The following is a 20697-nucleotide window of genomic DNA, read 5'->3' on the forward strand; positions in this document are numbered from 1 at the left end:
CGCCTCTTTTTTTCTTTGCGTCATGTGCTGTTTGGGGAGGGTTTTTTGGAAGGGACATCCTGCGTGACACTGCAGTGCCACTCCTAGATGGGCCCGGTGTTTGTGTCGGCCACTAGGGTCGCTTATCTTACTCACACAGCGACCTCGGTGCAAATTTTAGGACTAAAAATAATATTGTGAGGTGTGAGGTATTCAGAATAGACTGAAAATGAGTGTAAATTATGGTTTTTGAGGTTAATAATACTTTGGGATCAAAATGACCCCCAAATTCTATGATTTAAGCTGTTTTTTAGTGTTTTTTGAAAAAAACACCCGAATCCAAAACACACCCGAATCCGACAAAAAAAATTCGGTGAGGTTTTGCCAAAACGCGTTCGAACCCAAAACACGGCCGCGGAACCGAACCCAAAACCAAAACACAAAACCCGAAAAATTTCAGGCGCTCATCTCTAATGATGGTTGGCATGATTTCTTCATGTTTCATCCTGGTTGGCATGATTTCTTCACGTTGCCTGCTGGTTAGCATGGTTTCTTCATGTTACCTGCTGGTTGACATGGTTTCTTCATGTTACATGCGGTTTTGCATGGTTTCTCCATGTTGCATGCTGGTTAGCATGGTTTCTCCATGTTGCATGCTGATCAGCATGGTTTTTTAATTGGGTGTGAGCTAGTGTGTATCTCACCACTATCTGTATCTCCTTCTCTCAAAGTATGTCCGTCTCCTCGGGCACGGTTTCTAGACTGAGTCTGGTAGGAGGGGCATAGAGGTAGAAGCCAGCCCACACTCTTAAACTCTTAAAGTGTCAGTGGCTCCCAAAGGACCCGTCTATACCCCATGGTACTAAATGGAACCCCAGCATCCTCTATGGACTACGAGAAAAGGATTTACCGGTAGGTAATTAAAAAAAAAATTTGTGTCGTAAAAGAACGCATATAAAGTAGCAGATTACAGTAGCATTTCTTAAGATTCCATTGCATGACTAATTTAGCCATACGGCTTAAATGGGGAAAGGTGTTTGTGGATACATCTGTATATATCAGGTTATTGCATGCAACGTTATATTTCCCATCAGTCCCTATTTTGATGGGATTGTCCCAATTTTTACAATGCCAGTGGCCATGGGCCTTCTGGTAATGTGAGCAAGGGTCAAGCGCAGCTGGGCATGCTGTGGTGGAACAGTGGCGGCGCTGTGAGGGGGGTGGGTACTAAATGGCCTTGGTCAATTGCCGCAGGGTTGCTGTGGTCACAGATGTCACTCTGTGCAGCGTGTGGTGCCACTTTTTAGGGGGAGGGACATGGCCACATCTCCTGGATGTCCAAGCATTGGAAGGGAGGGGGTCTGACATTAAATCCGGTCCTGAACAGGCTGAAGTGATCGCAGCGGCTAAGTAAGTTCTGGGCTGCGCAGAGACTGCACAAAATCAGTTTGTGCAGCTCTGCTACACGTGCGTTCGCACACTTGCACAGCTAAAATACCATTCCCCTGTAGGTGGCGACTATCTGATCACAGGGCTGCAAAAATCGCTCCCCAGCGATCAGGTCTGAAATTTAATTACCCCCCTAATCCAAATCCTATTTCTTAGAATCTGAGCAGCGGAATACTAATTTATAAAATGTCATCTATAGATCAGCCACTGGAAATACTGGCCCTCATTCCGAGTCGTTCGCTCGGTAATTTTCTTCGCATCGCAGTGAAATTCCGCTTAGTACGCATGCGCAATATTCGCACTGCGACTGCGCCAAGTAATTTTACAATGAAGATAGTATTTTTACTCACGGCTTTTTCTTCGCTCTGGCGAACGTAGTGTGATTGACAGGAAATGGGTGTTACTGGGCGGAAACACGGCGTTTTCGGGGCGTGTGGATAAAAACGCTACCGTTTCCGGAAAAAACGCAGGAGTGGCCGGAGAAACGGGGGAGTGTCTGGGCGAACGCTGGGTGTGTTTATGACGTCAAACCAGGAACGACAAGCACTGAACTGATCGCAGATGCCGAGTAAGTCTGAAGCTACTCTGAAACTGCTAAGTAGTTTGTAATCGCAATATTGCGAATACATCGGTCGCAATTTTAAGAAGCTAAGATACACTCCCAGTAGGCGTAGGCTTAGCGTGAGCAACTCTGCTAAATTCGCCTTGCGAGCGAACGACTCGGAATGAGGGCCACTGGCTCTTTATCCTGCACAAAACAGTCTACTATAATCAAGATTCTGTATCTACTGTCCGAATTCAAAGATATCTGTTCAAACTCAAATCTTAAGGATTCGGACAAATCCCAAGCCGAATCTTGTTGCACTGAAATTCTTTGTAAGTGTTATGAAACACGTTGTTGTAGAGTTTGCACAAATCACTTACTCTTTAACGCCTCTTTCTTTAGTGTCTGGCAGGCTAGGCCAGTAAATTGCAGAGGGCATGTACACACACATTCCCCATCAATATGCACCACAGTGCCGCCATTCTGGCACGGCTGGCATTTGCACACACTGTATTCCTCAATAAAGTCTTCAATGGCTCTCTCCAAGAACTTTGTTTTGTTATAGGCGTTGTGTAAGTCAACAGGAACGAGACTATAAATTGGTTGGAGCTGTGGAGAAAGAAAACAGAACATTTACTGAAGCAGGTGCATAACACAAAGTCTTTTTACGCTTTTGGTCTCACTGCCAAAGTCAAAGTGGCACAACAAGCAAACATAAGAGTGTAGGGGGGAATCAGAACTCATGGCAGTTAGGAGCTGATTGGTTGTTACTTTATTACTATCCACTTAGGGGGGCATGTACTAAGCAGTGATAAAAGTGGAGAAGTGAGCCAGTGAAGAAGTTGCCCATGGCAACCAATCAGCATAGACGTATGCTGCATACTATAATTTGAATACTATAAACGTACACAGAGCAGCTGATTGGTTGACATGGTCAACTTCTCCACTGGCTCACTTCTCCACTTTTATCACTGCTTAGTACATGTCCCCATCACTTTTCAAGGCTTAGTACATCTGGCCCAGTTTGAGGATATAAGGCCATTCATGGTGATAATAGCGTAGCACAGTTTAAAAATGTGCCCAGGTCTTTAAGTGTACCAATATAAACTATTTCTAGGAAACGAGGCTGGTCCAAGATTTAGTAGATGTACCCAGGCTTGGAGAGAGATAAAGTGGAGAAGCTGCCCCAAGCACAAAGGGGTACATTTACTAAGCAGTGATAAGAGCGGAGAAGTGAGCCAGTGGAGAAATTTCCCCATCAACCAATCAGCAGCTTTGTATCATTTTATAGTATGCAAATTATAGATGTCACTTCAGTGCTGATTGGTTGCCATGGGCAACTTCTCAACTGGCTCACTTTTCCGCTCTTATCACTGCTTAGTAAATGTACCCCTTAATCAGATTCTGTCATTTATCTACCACAACCTATGAAATGACAGTTAGGTGCTGATTGGTTGCACTGGGCAACTTGTCCACTTTATCTCTCTCCAAGGCATAATACATCTCCTCTATAGTGTTTAACAGCAAAGAAAACGCATAACTTTTTACAGGAAGACTACTTTCCCAGGAACTCTGTGCTGCCGGAAGAACCTGCTCCTGCTATCAAGCACAAAATAATGCTGCTTTCAGATCGCAAATGCCGGATCCCACCCGGTAAGAGAAATGTGTCCTTACCGGGTGGGATCCGGCATTTGCGCTCCTTTGCTGGCTTTCCGACCCCGCAATATACCGGGTCGGTTGCCATAGCAGCGGGGGGCGCAGCAGCAGCAGGGGCGGGGGTGGAGGCAGCGCTGGGAGATGAGCTCATCTCCTGCGCCGCCTCTGCCTATGCTGTGAATGGGAGCCGTGTCGCATCGGAACGACTCCCATTCACACTGCGCCTGACCCGGTAATCAACCCGGTAATAACCCTTCTTTTTTACCGGGTTGAATTACCGGGTCAGGCGACCCGCTAATTCAGCAAAGGAGCTTTCACATCGCACACTGACCCGTTTCGACACGGCAATATGCCGTGTCGATACCGGGTTATTTGTGCGATGTGAAAGGGGTATGAGTAATGCTTACAGTACCATAATGGGCAGCCACAATGGTGAATTGGTTGGTGCTCCCTGCACCCATGTGTCTGTCTATACTGCACCCCCTTCACTCTTTACAGATACATCACTGATTATATGATTGAAAGTTATGAACGTCTAACTACTATACTTGAGAATCTTGAATGATGACATCATTCTGCTACCTTTTGTTTTATAGTCACTGGTGCATCTATTAAGGACGAAGCCCACTTAGAAAAGAATTCAGCATCAATTTCTTTCTCTCTCTTAGAGAGTTGTTCTTCTAGAATTGTAGTAAAATCTATTTGTCCTCCTTCCACAAATGAGATGGTCTTCTCGATTACCCCAGAAGTGTTTTTTCCATCTGTAGCAAACACATACATATTTAATGTCACAAAATGATGAATAAACAAATCGCACAGTATCGCCAATATCCTTCTATTCTGCAAGGTACAGTAGCTTTCTTTGTGGCAGGGGTAGGCAACCTGTGGCACTGCAGATGATGTGGAACTACATATCCCAGAATGCACTGCCACAGTTTTGCTGTTAGGTCATGCTAAAACTGTGGCAGGGAATGCTGGGATATATAGTTCCACACAGTGGCGTAAGTTCGTACCAGGCGCCCGGAGGCGAAAGTCAGGAAGTGTCCCCTCCCTGGATTTCTGATACATTTTTATGAATTGATACCTGCTGCAGGCTCTTAGGGTCCCCACATACACACACATGTATACACACACACGCACACACACACACACACACACACACATATACGCTGGGTGTGATATGCTTTGCCGGCATTTGTGATGACCGACCGCAGCATCCCAAAGGAGAGAATCTAACCCAAACCCTCCCCTGGGGTGCCCAAACCTAAACCCTTCCATCCCCTGCAACCTAACACTAACCCTCCCCTGTGGTGCCTAAACCTAACCCCCTCCTAGCAGCCTACACCTAACCCTTCCCCACTCCCGCCCCCCGCAACCTAACCCTAACAATCCCCGGGTGTACCTAAAGCCCCCACGGGCTAACAGTACAGTGGGGCACATCCTTATGATTGAGTTGCCATACTGGCTTTGGCATTCCTGCTTATGTCACACACTATGTCCAGGACATAACAGTGCAGAGGGGTAGCCTAGTAAGTGCCGCAGAGTACCCTGTTACTAGATGTAGACACACCTGTCAGGGGCAGGCTGCACCATGCAGTGAGGGTACTTTTCTTCTCCAGTGAGTCAGTCCTACAGGTACCGTGCAGGTTCTTTTCCCCGGGAGCCACAGTTGCCGTCTCTGCCCTCCGTCGGGAGCTGCAGCCTTCAGTCCCCTGGGACCCGCCGCCTCTGCCGTCCGCTGGAAACCGCTGCATCTGTCCCCTGGGACCCGCCGCCTATGCCCTCCGCTGGGAGCCGCAGCCTCTGTGCCCTGGGATCCGCCGCCTCTGCCCCTCTGTCGGAAGCCGCTGCATCTGTCCCTGGGACCCGCCACCTCTGCCCTCCGCCGGGAGCCGCAGCCTCTGTGCCCTGTGTCGCGCAGCCTTGCCCTCCGCTGGAAGCCGCTGCATCTGTCCCCTGGGACTCGCCGCCTTTGCATAAGTGAATAATGAGAACAGATCAGGACGGGGGACCCAGGTGAATAGCAGGCTATGTGCGGAAGTTGACTAGTGATGAGCACCGGAAATTTTTCGGGTTTTGTGTTTTGGTTTTGGGTTCGGTTCCGCGGCCGTGTTTTGGGTTCGAACGCATTTTGGCAAAACCTCACCGAATTTTTTTTGTCAGATTCGGGTGTGTTTTGGATTCGGGTGTTTTTTTAAAAAAAACCTAAAAAACAGCTTAAATCATAGAATTTGGGGGTCATTTTGATCCCAAAGTATTATTAACCTCAATAACCATAATTTCCACTCATTTTCAGTCTATTCTGAACACCTCACACCTCACAATATTATTTTTAGTCCTAAAATTTGCACCGAGGTCGCTGGATGACTAAGCTCAGCGACCCAAGTGGCCGACACAAACACCTGGCCCATCTAGGAGTGGCACTGCAGTGTCACGCAGGATGGCCCTTCAAAAAACTACTCCCCAAACAGCACATGACGCAAAGAAGAAAAAAAAGAGGCGCAATGAGGTAGCTGTGTGACTAAGATAAGCGACCCTAGTGGCCGACACAAACACCTGGCCCATCTAGGAGTGTCACTGCAGTGTCACGCAGGATGGCCCTTCCAAAAAACACCCCCCAAACAGCACATGACGCAAAGATAAAAAGAGGCGCAATGAGGTAGCTGTGTGACTAAGATAAGCGACCCAAGTGGCCGACACAAACACCTGGCCCATCTAGGAGTGGCACTGCAGTGTCACGCAGGATGGCCCTTCCAAAAAACACCCCCCAAACAGCACATGACGCAAAGAAAAAAAGAGGCGCAATGAGGTAGCTGTGTGACTAAGATAAGCGACCCAAGTGGCCGACACAAACACCTGGCCCATCTAGGAGTGGCACTGCAGTGTCACGCAGGATGGCCCTTCCAAAAAACACCCCCCAAACAGCACATGACGCAAAGAAAAAAAGAGGCGCAATGAGGTAGCTGTGTGACTAAGATAAGCGACCCAAGTGGCCGACACAAACACCTGGCCCATCTAGGAGTGGCACTGCAGTGTCACGCAGGATGGCCCTTCCAAAAACTACTCCCCAAACAGCACATGACGCAAAGAAAAATGAAAGAAAAAAGAGGTGCAAGATGGAATTGTCCTTGGGCCCTCCCACCCACCCTTATGTTGTATAAACAGGACATGCACACTTTAACCAACCCATCATTTCAGTGACAGGGTCTGCCACACGACTGTGACTGAAATGACGGGTTGGTTTGGACCCCCACCAAAAAAGAAGCAATTAATCTCTCCTTGCACAAACTGGCTCTACAGAGGCAAGATGTCCACCTCATCATCATCCTCCGATATATCACCGTGTACATCCCCCTCCTCACAGATTATCAATTCGTCCCCACTGGAATCCACCATCTCAGCTCCCTGTGTACTTTGTGGAGGCAATTGCTGCTGGTCAATGTCTCCACGGAGGAATTGATTATAATTCATTTTAATGAACATCATCTTCTCCACATTTTCTGGATGTAACCTCGTACGCCGATTGCTGACAAGGTGAGCGGCGGCACTAAACACTCTTTCGGAGTACACACTTGTGGGAGGGCAACTTAGGTAGAATAAAGCCAGTTTGTGCAAGGGCCTCCAAATTGCCTCTTTTTCCTGCCAGTATAAGTACGGACTGTCTGACGTGCCTACTTGGATGCGGTCACTCATATAATCCTCCACCATTCTTTCAATGGGGAGAGAATCATATGCAGTGACAGTAGACAACATGTCCGTAATCGTTGTCAGGTCCTTCAGTCCGGACCAGATGTCAGCATCAGCAGTCGCTCCAGACTGCCCTGCATCACCGCCAGCGGGTGGGCTCGGAATTCTGAGCCTTTTCCTCGCACCCCCAGTTGCGGGAGAATGTGAAGGAGGAGATGTTGACAGGTCGCGTTCCGCTTGACTTGACAATTTTGTCACCAGCAGTTCTTTGAACCCCAGCAGACTTGTGTCTGCCGGAAAGAGAGATCCAAGGTAGGTTTTAAATCTAGGATCGAGCACGGTGGACAAAATGTAGTGCTCTGATTTCAACAGATTGACCACCCGTGAATCCTTGTTAAGCGAATTAAGGGCTCCATCCACAAGTCCCACATGCCTAGCGGAATCGCTCTGTGTTAGCTCCTCCTTCAATGTCTCCAGCTTCTTCTGCAAAAGCCTGATGAGGGGAATGACCTGACTCAGGCTGGCAGTGTCTGAACTGACTTCACGTGTGGCAAGTTCAAAAGGTTGCAGAACCTTGCACAACGTTGAAATCATTCTCCACTGCGCTTGAGACAGGTGCATTCCACCTCCTATATCGTGCTCAGTTGTATAGGCTTGAATGGCCTTTTGCTGCTCCTCCAACCTCTGAAGCATATAGAGGGTTGAATTCCACCTCGTTACCACTTCTTGCTTCAGATGATGACAGGGCAGGTTCAGGCGTTTTTGGTGGTGCTCCAGTCTTCTGTACGTGGTGCCTGTACGCCGAAAGTGTCCCGCAATTCTTCTGGCCACCGACAGCATCTCTTGCACGCCCCTCTCGTTTTTTAAATAATTCTGCACCACCAAATTCAAGGTATGTGCAAAACATGGGACGTGCTGGAATTTGCCCAGATTTAATGCACACACAATATTGCTGGCATTGTCCGATGCCACAAATCCACAGGAGAGTCCAATTGGGGTAAGCCATTCTGCGATGATCTTCCTCAGTTGCCGTAAGAGGTTTTTAGCTGTGTGCGTATTCTGGAAAGCGGTGATACAAAGCGTAGCCTGCCTAGGAAAGAGTTGGCGTTTGCGAGATGCTGCTACAGGTGCCGCCGCTGCTGTTCTTGCGGCGGGAGTCCATACATCTACCCAGTGGGCTGTCACAGTCATATAGTCCTGAGCCTGCCCTGCTCCACTTGTCCACATGTCCGTGGTTAAGTGGACATTGGGTACAACTGCATTTTTTAGGACACTGGTGAGTCTTTTTCTGAGGTCTGTGTACATTTTCGGTATCGCCTGCCTAGAGAAATGGAACCTAGATGGTATTTGGTACCGGGGACACAGTACCTCCAACAAGTCTCTAGTTGGCTCTGCAGTAATGATGGATACCGGAACCACGTTTCTCACCGCCCAGGATGCCAAGGCCTCAGTTATCCGCTTTGCAGCAGGATGACTGCTGTGATATTTCATCTTCCTCGCAAAGGACTGTTGGACAGTCAATTGCTTGGTGGAAGTAGTAAAAGTGGTCTTACGAGTACGACTTCCCCTCTGGGATGACCATCGACTCCCAGCAGCAACAACAGCAGCGCCAGCAGCAGTAGGCGTTACACGCAAGGATGCATCGGAGGAATCCCAGGCAGGAGAGGACTCGTCAGAATTGCCAGTGACATGGCCTGCAGGACTATTGGCATTCCTGGGGAAGGAGGAAATTGACACTGAGGGAGTTGGTGGGGTGGTTTGCGTGAGCTTGGTTACAAGAGGAAGGGATTTACTGGTCAGTGGACTGCTTCCGCTGTCGCCCAAAGTTTTTGAACTTGTCACTGACTTATGATGAATGCGCTGCAGGTGACGTATAAGGGAGGATGTTCCGAGGTGGTTAACGTCCTTACCCCTACTTATTACAGCTTGACAAAGGCAACATATGGCTTGACAAATGTTGTCCGCATTTCTGTTGAAATACTTCCACACCGAAGAGCTGATTTTTTTGGTATTTTCACCAGGCATGTCAATGGCCCTATTCCTCCCACGGACAACAGGTGTCTCCCCGGGTGCCTGACTTAAACAAACCACCTCACCATCAGAATCCTCCTGGTCAATTTCCTCCCCAGCGCCAGCAACACCCATATCCTCCTCATCCTGGTGTACTTCAACACTGACATCTTCAATCTGACTATCAGGAACTGGACTGCGGGTGCTCCTTCCAGCACTTGCAGGGGGCGTGCAAATGGTGGAAGGCGCATGCTCTTCACGTCCAGTGTTGGGAAGGTAAGGCATCGCAAACGACACAATTGGACTCTCCTTGTGGATTTGTGATTTCGAAAAACGCACAGTTCTTTGCTGTGCTTTTGCCAGCTTGAGTCTTTTCATTTTTCTAGCGAGAGGCTGAGTGCTTCCATCCTCATGTGAAGCTGAACCACTAGCCATGAACATAGGCCAGGGCCTCAGCCGTTCCTTGCCACTCCGTGTGGTAAATGGCATATTGGCAAGTTTACACTTCTCCTCCGACAATTTTATTTTAGATTTTTGAGTCCTTTTTTTACTGATATTTGGTGTTTTGGATTTTACATGCTCTGTACTATGACATTGGGCATCGGCCTTGGCAGACGACTTTGATGGCATTTCATCGTCTCGGCCATGACTAGTGGCAGCAGCTTCAGCACGAGGTGGAAGTCGATCTTGATCTTTCCCTATTTTTGGAACCTCAACATTTTTGTTCTCCATATTTTAATAGGCACAACTAAAAGGCACCTCAGGTAAACAATGGAGATGGATGGATACTAGTATACTTATGGATGGACGAGCGACTGCCGACACAGAGGTAGCTACAGCCGTGGACTACCGTACTGCGTCTGCTGCTAATATAGACTGGATGATAATGATATAAAAAATATATATATATCACTACTGCAGCCGGACAGGTATATATTATATAATGACGGACCTGCTGGACACTGTCAGCACTGCAGACTCCTAAAGTAAGCTACTAGTATCAAGAAGATAGAAAGAAAAAAAACACCACAGGTAGGTGGTATACAATTATGGATGGACGAGCGACTGCCGTCACAGAGGTAGCTACAGCCGTGGACTACCGTACTGCGTCTGCTGCTAATATAGACTGTATGATAATGATATAAAAAATATATATATATCAGTACTGCAGCCGGACAGGTATATATTATATAATGACGGACCTGCTGGACACTGTCAGCACTGCAGACTCCTAAAGTAAGCTACTAGTATCAAGAAGATAGAAAAAAAAAACACAACAGGTAGGTGGTATACAATTATGGATGGACGAGCGACTGCCGACACAGAGGTAGCTACAGCCGTGGACTACCGTACCGCGTCTGCTGCTAATATAGACTGGATGATAATGATATAAAATATAGATATATATCACTACTGCAGCCGGACAGGTATATATTATATAATGACGGACCTGCTGGACACTGTCAGCACTGCAGACTCCTAAAGTTAACTACTAGTATGAAGAAGATAGAAAAAAAAAACAACCACCACAGGTAGGTATACAATTATGGACGAGCGACTGCCGACACAGAGGTAGCTACAGCCGTGGACTACCGTACTGCGTCTGCTGCTAGTATAGACTGGATGATAATGATATAAAAAATATATATATATCACTACTGTAGGACAGGTATATATTATATAATGATGGACCTGCTGGACACTGTCAGCAGAATGCGTTTATAGAATAAAAACACCACACGACGAGTGTTTAACTTTTTCAGGCAGACAATCACAATATACTGGTGGTCAGACAGTGGTCACTGGTCAGTCACACTGGCAGTGGCACTCTGGCAGCAAAAGTGTGCACTGTTAATGTACTCCTGCTATAACTGCTCCCCAGTCTCCCCCACAATTAAGCTGTGTGAGCAGTGAGCACTCAGCACAGTCAGATATACATAGATGATGCAGCACACTGAGGCTGAGCACAGATATGGTATACTGTTACTGTGTCACTGTGTATCGTTTTTTTTCAGGCAGAGAACGGATTATATAAATAATAATATAATAAAACTGCACTGGTGGTCACTGGTCAGTCACTAGTAAACTCTGCACTCTCTGAGTACTCCTAAGCTCCAGTAAATCAAGTGTCTCACTCTCACTCTCTCTCTTCTAATCTAAATGGAGAGGACGCCAGCCACGTCCTCTCCCTATCAATCTCAATGCACGTGTGAAAATGGCGGCGACGCGCGGCTCCTTATATAGAATCCGAGTCTCGCGATAGAATCCGAGCCTCGCGAGAATCCGACAGCGGGATGATGACGTTCGGGCGCGCTCGGGTTAGCCGAGCAAGACGGGAAGATCCGAGTCTGCCTCGGACCCGTGTAAAAAGCGTGAAGTTCGGGGGGGTTCGGTTTCCGAGAAACCGAACCCGCTCATCACTATGCGGAACAGGGGACAATGGAAGAAGTGCCCCCTTCAGGGCTGACGCCCGGCGGCGTATGACTCCATTGTCTCCGGGAGTTCCGCCTGTGGTTCCACAGCAGCTGGAGTGCCACAGTTTGCCTTCCCCTGATGTATGACTGGATGTGCCTGATCTCCCTCCTTCAGTTTACAGTTATACTGATCCGCAACTACTCCTACTGTATGTAGACCTAGGAACAACTCAGTACCAATGAACATATTCTAAAGCATATGGACCACCAATGGTGAGGATACATAAGTAGTCTGGCTACAGCAAGTAACCTACTGGTGACACTGGTGTCATTAGTAACCGTTATTGTACCCCAGACCTTTAAACATCCTTCAAAACTTACTGTACAATGGTGGTGATTCCGAGTTGTTCGCTCGCTAGCTGCTTTTAGCAGCCGTGCAAACGCTAAGCCGCCGCCCCCTGGGAGTGTATCTTAGCTTAGCAGAAGTGCAAACGAAAGGATCGCACAGCGGCTACAAAAAAAGATTGTGCATTTTCTGAGCAGCTCCAGACCTACTCCTAGCTTGCGATCACTTCAGACTGTTTAGTTCCTGTTTTGACGTCACGAACACGCCCTGCGTTCGGCCAGCCACGCCTGCGTTTCCCCAGGCACGCCTGCATTTGTATCTGACACGCCTGCGTTTTTCCACACACTCCCCAAAAACGGTCAGTTACCTCCCAGAAACACCCACTTCCTGTCAATCTCTCTGTGGCCAGCAGTGCGACTGGAAAGTGTCGCTAGACCTTGTGTGAAACTACTTCGGATTTTATGAAAGTACATCGCGCGTGCGCATTGCGCAGCATACGCATGCGCAGCATACGCATGCGCAGAAGTGCTGCTTTTTTACCTAAACGCTGCACTGCGAACGAAAACTGCTAGCGAACAACTCGGAATGACCACCTATGTGCAATAGGCATGGTAGACAACTTTTTAAAATGATTGGATTTGCTCACATTACATCCACCGTATGACTCATAAATTCTTTGCACAAACATGATGGCAGGCAGCACAAATAGGGGGGCTGATTCTGAGTCGCACAGATTTCTCTTCACGGACGCAAATGTCAAGCTTTTGCACAGAGCGCATGCTCAGTAAAGACTAGGGGTTGGATGTACTAAGTGACATCATCGTCGATCGTCACAATGGTAATCGCATATGTACTTACATATGCGATTAGCATCGCGAAGGACAGCTCTTCCGATAAAAGCTGTCCTTCGCGTTCTCCGGCTGCTCCCTGACTTCCAGGTTTTGGTCCCAGGAGTCATTCTGCGCATGCTCAGAGTGATGGGGGAGGCCGCGCGGCATGCTGGGAGGGATCAGATCGGATCCATCACACCGGCACTGCGGAGAGAAGCCCATAGGCTTCTATAGGATGTCGCCAGCAAAAGCTGGCGATCCTCTCCGTGGTGCTGATCCGACGACTGGGGCTTAGTATATTCGGAAAATGCGAGTGGGGGTTTACCGCATTTTCCATTTAGTACATCCTGCCCTATTTGCATTATTGCGAATACCCTTAGTCAAACGCAACTTGCCTGGATCGGTCTTTCAGTGAAATAGGGCATTTCGGAAAGAGAACTTTGGCGGTTGCAGAGCGATTGCACGGATGTGTTGGGTGTGTGTATCAGAAGCTCAGTGGCTACTTGCTTTAGCTTACAGTAATAAAACAGGTTTCTGCCGCTGCCCAACACTGTAGCCACTTTGCGTGTGACTCGATAGTGCGGGCGCTGAATTGCTCACAGAGCTGGCTCCTATGACTATGTACAAAATAACATATACCCTGTTAAAACATACCTTCTTTATTTGAACCAATTACATCGCAATTTGAAGGTTTTACACCAGCGTCAACATTAAACCCCGTAGATTTCACGTTTATGCCAGCATTAAATCCAAGACACTTTGTTACGGTACTTGTATCAATGTCTGCAATGAAACATAAAGACATATTATATTATCAGTGTGCAACGGACCCGGGAACAAACAGGAAACAGATTTGCACAGAATCAGTGACGCCAAGTATGACATAAACAAATTTCCCAGATGTTGTAATATAGTTGCCATGTGACCTTTTCTTTGAGGATACTGAGTGGCACATTTACTGAATTAGGGCTCAACCTTCTCTCTAACACGTAGAAGCCTCTTCTGATTTAAAGCTGTATTCTGTGAAGGGTCATCAATGAACTTAGGGTGGAAGAGTACTACATGTTTCACTGTGACATCCTCATAGCCTACTGAGGACTATGGGCCTAATTCAGACCTGATCGCAGCAGCAAATTTGTTAGCTAATGGGCAAAACCATGTGCAGTGCAGGTGGGGCAGATATAACATGTGCAGAGAGAGTTAGATTTGGGTGGGGTGTGTTCAAACTGAAATCTAAATTGCAGTGTAAAAATAAAGCAGCCAGTATTTACCCTGCACAGAAACAAAATAACCCACCAAAATCTAATTCTCTCTGCACATGTTACATCTGCCACACCTGCCGTGCACATGGTTTTGCCCATTAGCTAACAAATTTGCTGCTGCAATCAGGTCTGAATTAGGCCCTATGTACGCATAGAAATTGCGCAGTGAATTACATAGTGTAGACATTTTATACAGGATGATGGAAAATCCACCCCTATGAGATGAGCAAGAGGATCTACCAAATGATGCATAAAGGGCCAGTTTCAGAGTTGTTTTTACATACCGTATAACTCCGTATGGGGACGGGGAGGCAACAGAGACCGTTTTGTAGGCATGCCTAAGCCAGGGTTTCCTGTCCCCGGCAGAAAAATTCTGGCAGTCATTCTGAATTAGCTTAGGCTGCATCCATCGTGACTGATGATTGCGCGATGGTGATCTGATGCTGCGGTTTTGGACAATGATGCCGTCAGGAGACGTGCTTTTTCTTCAGACACGTCCTGTGGCAGTGATACTTCTGAATCAGGCCTACAGCATTACCACAAAATTACTGCTCAGGGCAGTATATTTAAGAGATAGTGAATAGTAGGGACTGCCTATACTTAGAGGTGTCAGGGGCGTAGGGAGGGCGGTTCCGGTGGAGTTCGAGCTCCAGGCGCCCAAGACAGTACTGGGCGCCGCAGCTCGTCTCCGCCGGAACCTCCCTCCCGCAAGCAGCTCGCAACCGCATCAAGGCTCTCCCTCCCCTCCGCTCCCCGCCGGTCCGTGACTTGTGTGTGACGTCACGCGTCACACACACGCACGGACGGGCGGAGATGCGACCGGCAGCCGTGGGGAAGCAGGAGCGGACAGGTGAGTATTTGTTTTTTTTGTTTGTTTTTTCATTTGTGTTTGCGGCGCTACCAGGGGGCACAACTACTGGGGGCAAATCTACAGGGGGCACTACTACTGGGGGCAAATCTACAGGGGGCACAACTACGCTGGGCACATCTACTGGGGGCAGATCTACAGGGGACACAACTACGCCAGGCACATCTACTGGGGGCAGATCTACAGGGGGCACATCTACTGGGGGCAAATCTACAGGGGGCGCAACTACTGGGGGCAAATCTACAGAGGGCATAACTACTGGGGGCAAATCTACAGGGGGCACAGCTACTGGGTCCATAACTACAGGGGGCATAACTGTGGCCACGCCCCTTCCCTATGAAGCCCCACTCCTAGTTTTTGCTGCGCGCCTTTGGCGCTCACTATGTTTGACCTCTGGGTGGAGGGCGGGGGTGGCGCCAAAGGAAACTTTCACCCTGGATGCCACAAGGTCTAGAACCGGCCCATGTGGCCACGCCCCCAATTCAGTACAGGGGAGGGGGGTGCCGAAATATACCTTGCTCCAGGCACCATGACACCTTGCTACACCTCTGAGAGGTGTAAATGACTGGCCAGGCACTGCAGTGCTTTAACCATATAAATTGGTCTGGAATTCCTTCATCTTGAGCATAAAGCACAATTTCTCTAACGTCCTAGTGGATGCTGGGGACTCCGAAAGGACCATGGGGAATAGCGGCTCCGCAGGAGACTGGGCACAAAAGTAAAAAGCTTTAGGACTAGCTGGTGTGCACTGGCTCCTCCCCCTATGACCCTCCTCCAAGCCCCAGTTAGATTTTTGTGCCCGAACGAGAAGGGTGCAGTCTAGGTGGCTCTCCTGAGCTGCTTGGAAAAAAGTTTAGTTTTAGGTTTTTTATTTTCAGTGAGACCTGCTGGCAACAGGCTCACTGCACCGAGGGACTAAGGGGAGAAGAAGCGAACTCACCTGCGTGCAGAGTGGATTGGGCTTCTTAGGCTACTGGACATTAGCTCCAGAGGGACGATCACAGGCCCAGCCATGGATGGGTCCCAGAGCCGCGCCGCCGGCCCCCTTACAGAGCCAGAAGACTGAAGAGGTCCGGAAAATCAGCGGCAGAAGACGTCCTGTCTTCAATAAGGTAGCGCACAGCACCGCAGCTGTGCGCCATTGCTCTCAGCACACTTCACACTCTGGTCACTGAGGGTGCAGGGCGCTGGGGGGGGCGCCCTGAGACGCAATAAAAATACCTTTTTTGGCAAAAAATACATCACATATAGCTCCTGGGCTATATGGATGCATTTAACCCCTGCCAATTTTTCCATAAAAAAGCGGGAGAAAGGCCGCCGAGAAGGGGGCGGAGCCTATCTCATCAGCACACTGGCGCCATTTTTTCCTCACAGCTCCGTTGGAGGAAGGCTCCCTGACTCTCCCCTGCAGTCCTGCACTACAGAAACAGGGTAAAACAAGAGAGGGGGGGCACTAATTTGGCAGATAAATATATACAGCAGCTATATCAGGGAAAAACACTTATATAAGGTTATCCCTATATATATATAGCGCTCTGGTGTGTGCAAACTCTCCCTCTGTCTCCCCAAAGGGCTAGTGGGGTCCTGTCCTCTATCAGAGCATTCCCTGTGTGTGTGCTGTGTGTCGGTACGTTGTGTCGACATGTATGAGGAGGAAAATGGTGTGGAGGCGGAGCAATTGCCTGTGTTAGTGATGTCACCCCCTTGGGAGTCGACACCTGACTGGATGGTCTTATGGAAAGAATTACGTGATAGTGTCAGCACTTTACAAAAGACTGTTGACGACATGAGACAGCCGGCAAATCAGTTAATACCTGTACAGGCGTCTCAAACACCGTCAGGGGCTATAAAAGGCCCGTTACCTCAGGTCGATACAGACACTGACACGGACACTGACTCCAGTGTCGACGGTGAGGAAACAAACGTATTTTCCAGTAGGGCCACACGTTACATGATCACGGCAATGAAGGAGGTTTTGAACATTTCTGATACTACAAGTACCACAAAAAAGGGTATTATGTGGGGTGTGAAAAAACTACCCGTAGTTTTTCCTGAATCAGATGAATTAAATGAGGTGTGTGATGAAGCGTGGGTTTCCCCCGATAAAAAACTGCTAATTTCTAAAAAATTATTAGCATTATACCTTTTCCCGCCAGAGGTTAGGGCACGTTGGGAAACACCCCCTAGGGTAGATAAGGCGCTCACACGCTTATCAAAACAAGTGGCGTTACCGTCTCCTGATACGGCCGCCCTCAAGGAACCAGCTGATAGGAAGCTGGAAAATATCCTAAAAAGTATATACACACATACTGGTATTATACTGCGACCAGCAATCGCCTCAGCCTGGATGTGCAGTGCTGGGGTGGCTTGGTCGGATTCCCTGACTGAAAATATTGATACCCTGGACAGGGACAATATATTATTGACTATAGAGCATTTAAAGGATGCATTTCTATATATGCGTGATGCACAGAGGGATATTTGCACTCTGGCATCAAGAGTAAGTGCGATGTCCATTTCTGCCAGAAGAGGGTTATGGACGCGACAGTGGTCAGGTGATGCGGATTCCAAACGGCATATGGAAGTATTGCCGTATAAAGGGGAGGAGTTATTTGGGGTCGGTCTATCGGACCTGGTGGCCACGGCAACGGCTGGGAAATCCACCTTTTTACCCCAGGTCACCTCTCAGCAGAAAAAGATACCGTCTTTTCAGGCTCAGTCCTTTCGTCCCCACAAGGGCAAGCGGGCAAAAGGCCACTCATATCTGCCCCGGGGCAGAGGAAGGGGAAAAAGACTGCAGCAGACAGCCTCTTCCCACGAACAGAAGCCCTCCCCCGCTTCTGCCAAGTCCTCAGCATGACGCTGGGGCCTTACAAGCGGACTCAGGCACGGTGGGGGCCCGTCTCAAGAATTTCAGCGCGCAGTGGGCTCACTCGCAAGTGGACCCCTGGATCCTGCAGGTAGTATCTCAGGGGTACAAATTGGAATTCGAGACGTCTCCCCCTCGCCGGTTCCTGAAGTCTGCTTTACCAACGTCTCCCCCCGACAGGGAGGCGGTATTGGAAGCCATTCACAAGCTGTATTCCCAGTAGGTGATAATCAAGGTACCCCTCCTACAACAGGGAAAGGGGTATTATTCCACGCTGTTTGTGGTACCGAAGCCGGACGGCTCGGTGAGACCCATTTTAAATCTGAAATCCTTGAACACTTACATAAAAAGGTTCAAGTTCAAGATGGAGTCACTCAGAGCAGTGATAGCGAACCTGGAAGAAGGGGACTATATGGTGTCTCTGGACATCAAGGATGCTTACCTCCATGTCCCAATTTGCCCTTCTCACCAAGGGTACCTCAGGTTTGTGGTACAGAACTGCCACTATCAGTTTCAGACGCTGCCGTTTGGATTGTCCACGGCACCCCGGGTCTTTACCAAGGTAATGGCCGAAATGATGATTCTTCTTCGAAGAAAAGGCGTCTTAATTATCCCTTACTTGGACGATCTCCTGATAAGGGCAAGGTCCAGAGAACAGTTAGAGGTCGGAGTAGCACTATCTCAAGTAGTACTACGACAGCACGGATGGATTCTAAATATTCCAAAATCGCAGCTGATTCCGACGACACGTCTGCTGTTCCTAGGGATGATTCTGGACACAGTACAGAAAAAGGTGTTTCTCCCGGAGGAGAAAGCCAGGGAGTTATCCGACCTAGTCAGGAATCTCCTAAAACCAGGCCAAGTGTCAGTGCATCAATGCACAAGGGTCCTGGGAAAGATGGTGGCTTCTTACGAAGCGATTCCATTCGGCAGATTCCACGCAAGAACTTTTCAGTGGGATCTGCTGGACAAATGGTCCGGATCGCATCTTCAAATGCATCAGCGGATAACCCTGTCTCCAAGGACAAGGGTGTCTCTCCTGTGGTGGTTACAGAGTGCTCATCTCCTAGAGGGCCGCAGATTCGGCATTCAGGATTGGGTCCTGGTGACCACGGATGCCAGCCTGAGAGGCTGGGGAGCAGTCACACAGGGAAAAAATTTCCAGGGCTTGTGGTCAAGCATGGAAACGTCACTTCACATAAATATCCTGGAAGTAAGGGCCATTTACAATGCCCTAAGTCAGGCAAGGCCTCTGCTTCAGGGTCAGCCGGTGTTGATCCAGTCGGACAACATCACGGCAGTCGCCCTCGTAAACAGACAGGGCGGCACAAGAAGCAGGAGGGCAATGACGGAAGTTGCAATGATTCTTCGCTGGGCGGAAAATCATGTGATAGCACTGTCAGCAGTGTTCATTCCGGGAGTGGACAACTGGGAAGCAGACTTCCTCAGCAGACACGATCTTCACCCGGGGGAGTGGGGACTTCACCCAGAAGTCTTCCACATGATTGTGAACCGTTGGGAAAAACCAAAGGTGGACATGATGGCGTCCCGCCTCAACAAAAAACTAGACAGATATTGCGCCAGGTCAAGGGACCCTCAGGCAATAGCTGTGGACGCTCTGGTAACACCGTGGGTGTACCAGTCAGTGTATGTGTTCCCTCCTCTGCCTCTCATACCCAAAGTACTGAGAATCATAAGAAGGAGAGGAGTAAGGACTATACTCGTGGCTCCGGATTGGCCAAGAAGGACTTGGTACCCGGAACTTCAAGAGATGCTCACGGAGGACCCGTGGCCTCTACCTCTAAGAAAGGACCTGCTTCAGCAGGGACCCTGTCTGTTCCAAGACTTACCGCGGCTGCGTTTGACGGCATGGCGGTTGAACGCCGGATTCTGAAGGAAAAAGGCATTCCAGATGAAGTCATCCCTACCCTGATCAAAGCCAGGAAGGATGTAACTGTGCAACATTATCACCGTATTTGGCGTAAATATGTTGCGTGGTGTGAGGCCAGGAAGGCCCCTACAGAGGAATTTCAACTGGGTCGATTCCTGCATTTCCTGCAAACAGGACTGTCTATGGGCCTCAAATTAGGGTCCATTAAGGTTCAAATTTCGGCCCTGTCAATATTCTTCCAAAAAGAACTAGCTTCAGTTCCTGAAGTTCAGACGTTTGTCAAGGGGGTACTGCATATACAGCCTCCTTTTGTGCCTCCAGTGGCACCTTGGGATCTCAATGTAGTTTTGGGATTCCTAAAATCACATTGGTTTGAACCACTCACCACTGTGGACTTAAAATATCTCACATGGAAAGTGGTAATGCTGTTAGCCCTGGCTTCAGCCAGGCGTGTATCAGAATTGGCGGCTTTATCCTATAAAAGCCCTTACCTAATTTTTCATACGGACAGGGCAGAATTGAGGACTCGTCCTCAATTTCTCCCGAAGGTGGTTTCAGCATTTCACTTAAACTAGCCTATTGTGGTGCCTGCGGCTACTAGGGACTTGGAGGATTCCAAGTTGCTGGACGTAGTCAGGGCCCTGAAAATATATGTTTCCAGGACGGCTGAAGTCAGAAAATCTGACTCGCTGTTTATCCTGTATGCACCCAACAAGCTGGGTGCTCCTGCCTCTAAGCAGACGATTGCTCGTTGGATTTGTAGTACAATTCAGCTTGCACATTCTGTGGCAGGCCTGCCACAGCCAAAATCTGTAAAAGCCCATTCCACACGGAAAGTGGGCTCATCTTGGGCGGCTGCCCGAGGGGTCTCGGCTTTACAACTTTGCCGAGC

General features: G+C 48.7%; 1 protein-coding gene across 1 annotated transcript in view; it reads right to left on the reverse strand.

The window, feature by feature from the left end:
• Nucleotides 1-20697, reverse strand: part of LOC135059170 (complement component C9-like) — a 72023-nt gene that overhangs the window by 20337 nt on the left and 30989 nt on the right. The window contains exons 6-8 of the mRNA XM_063963890.1: nucleotides 13570-13698; nucleotides 4211-4389; nucleotides 2353-2581 (exon numbers count right to left, since the gene is read on the reverse strand). Coding sequence (XP_063819960.1) covers nucleotides 2353-2581; nucleotides 4211-4389; nucleotides 13570-13698 — 537 coding nt within the window. The remainder of the gene's footprint in view (nucleotides 1-2352; nucleotides 2582-4210; nucleotides 4390-13569; nucleotides 13699-20697) is intronic.

This window comes from Pseudophryne corroboree, chromosome 1, assembly GCF_028390025.1.
Source record: "Pseudophryne corroboree isolate aPseCor3 chromosome 1, aPseCor3.hap2, whole genome shotgun sequence".
Classification (NCBI taxonomy): Eukaryota; Metazoa; Chordata; class Amphibia; order Anura; family Myobatrachidae; genus Pseudophryne; species Pseudophryne corroboree.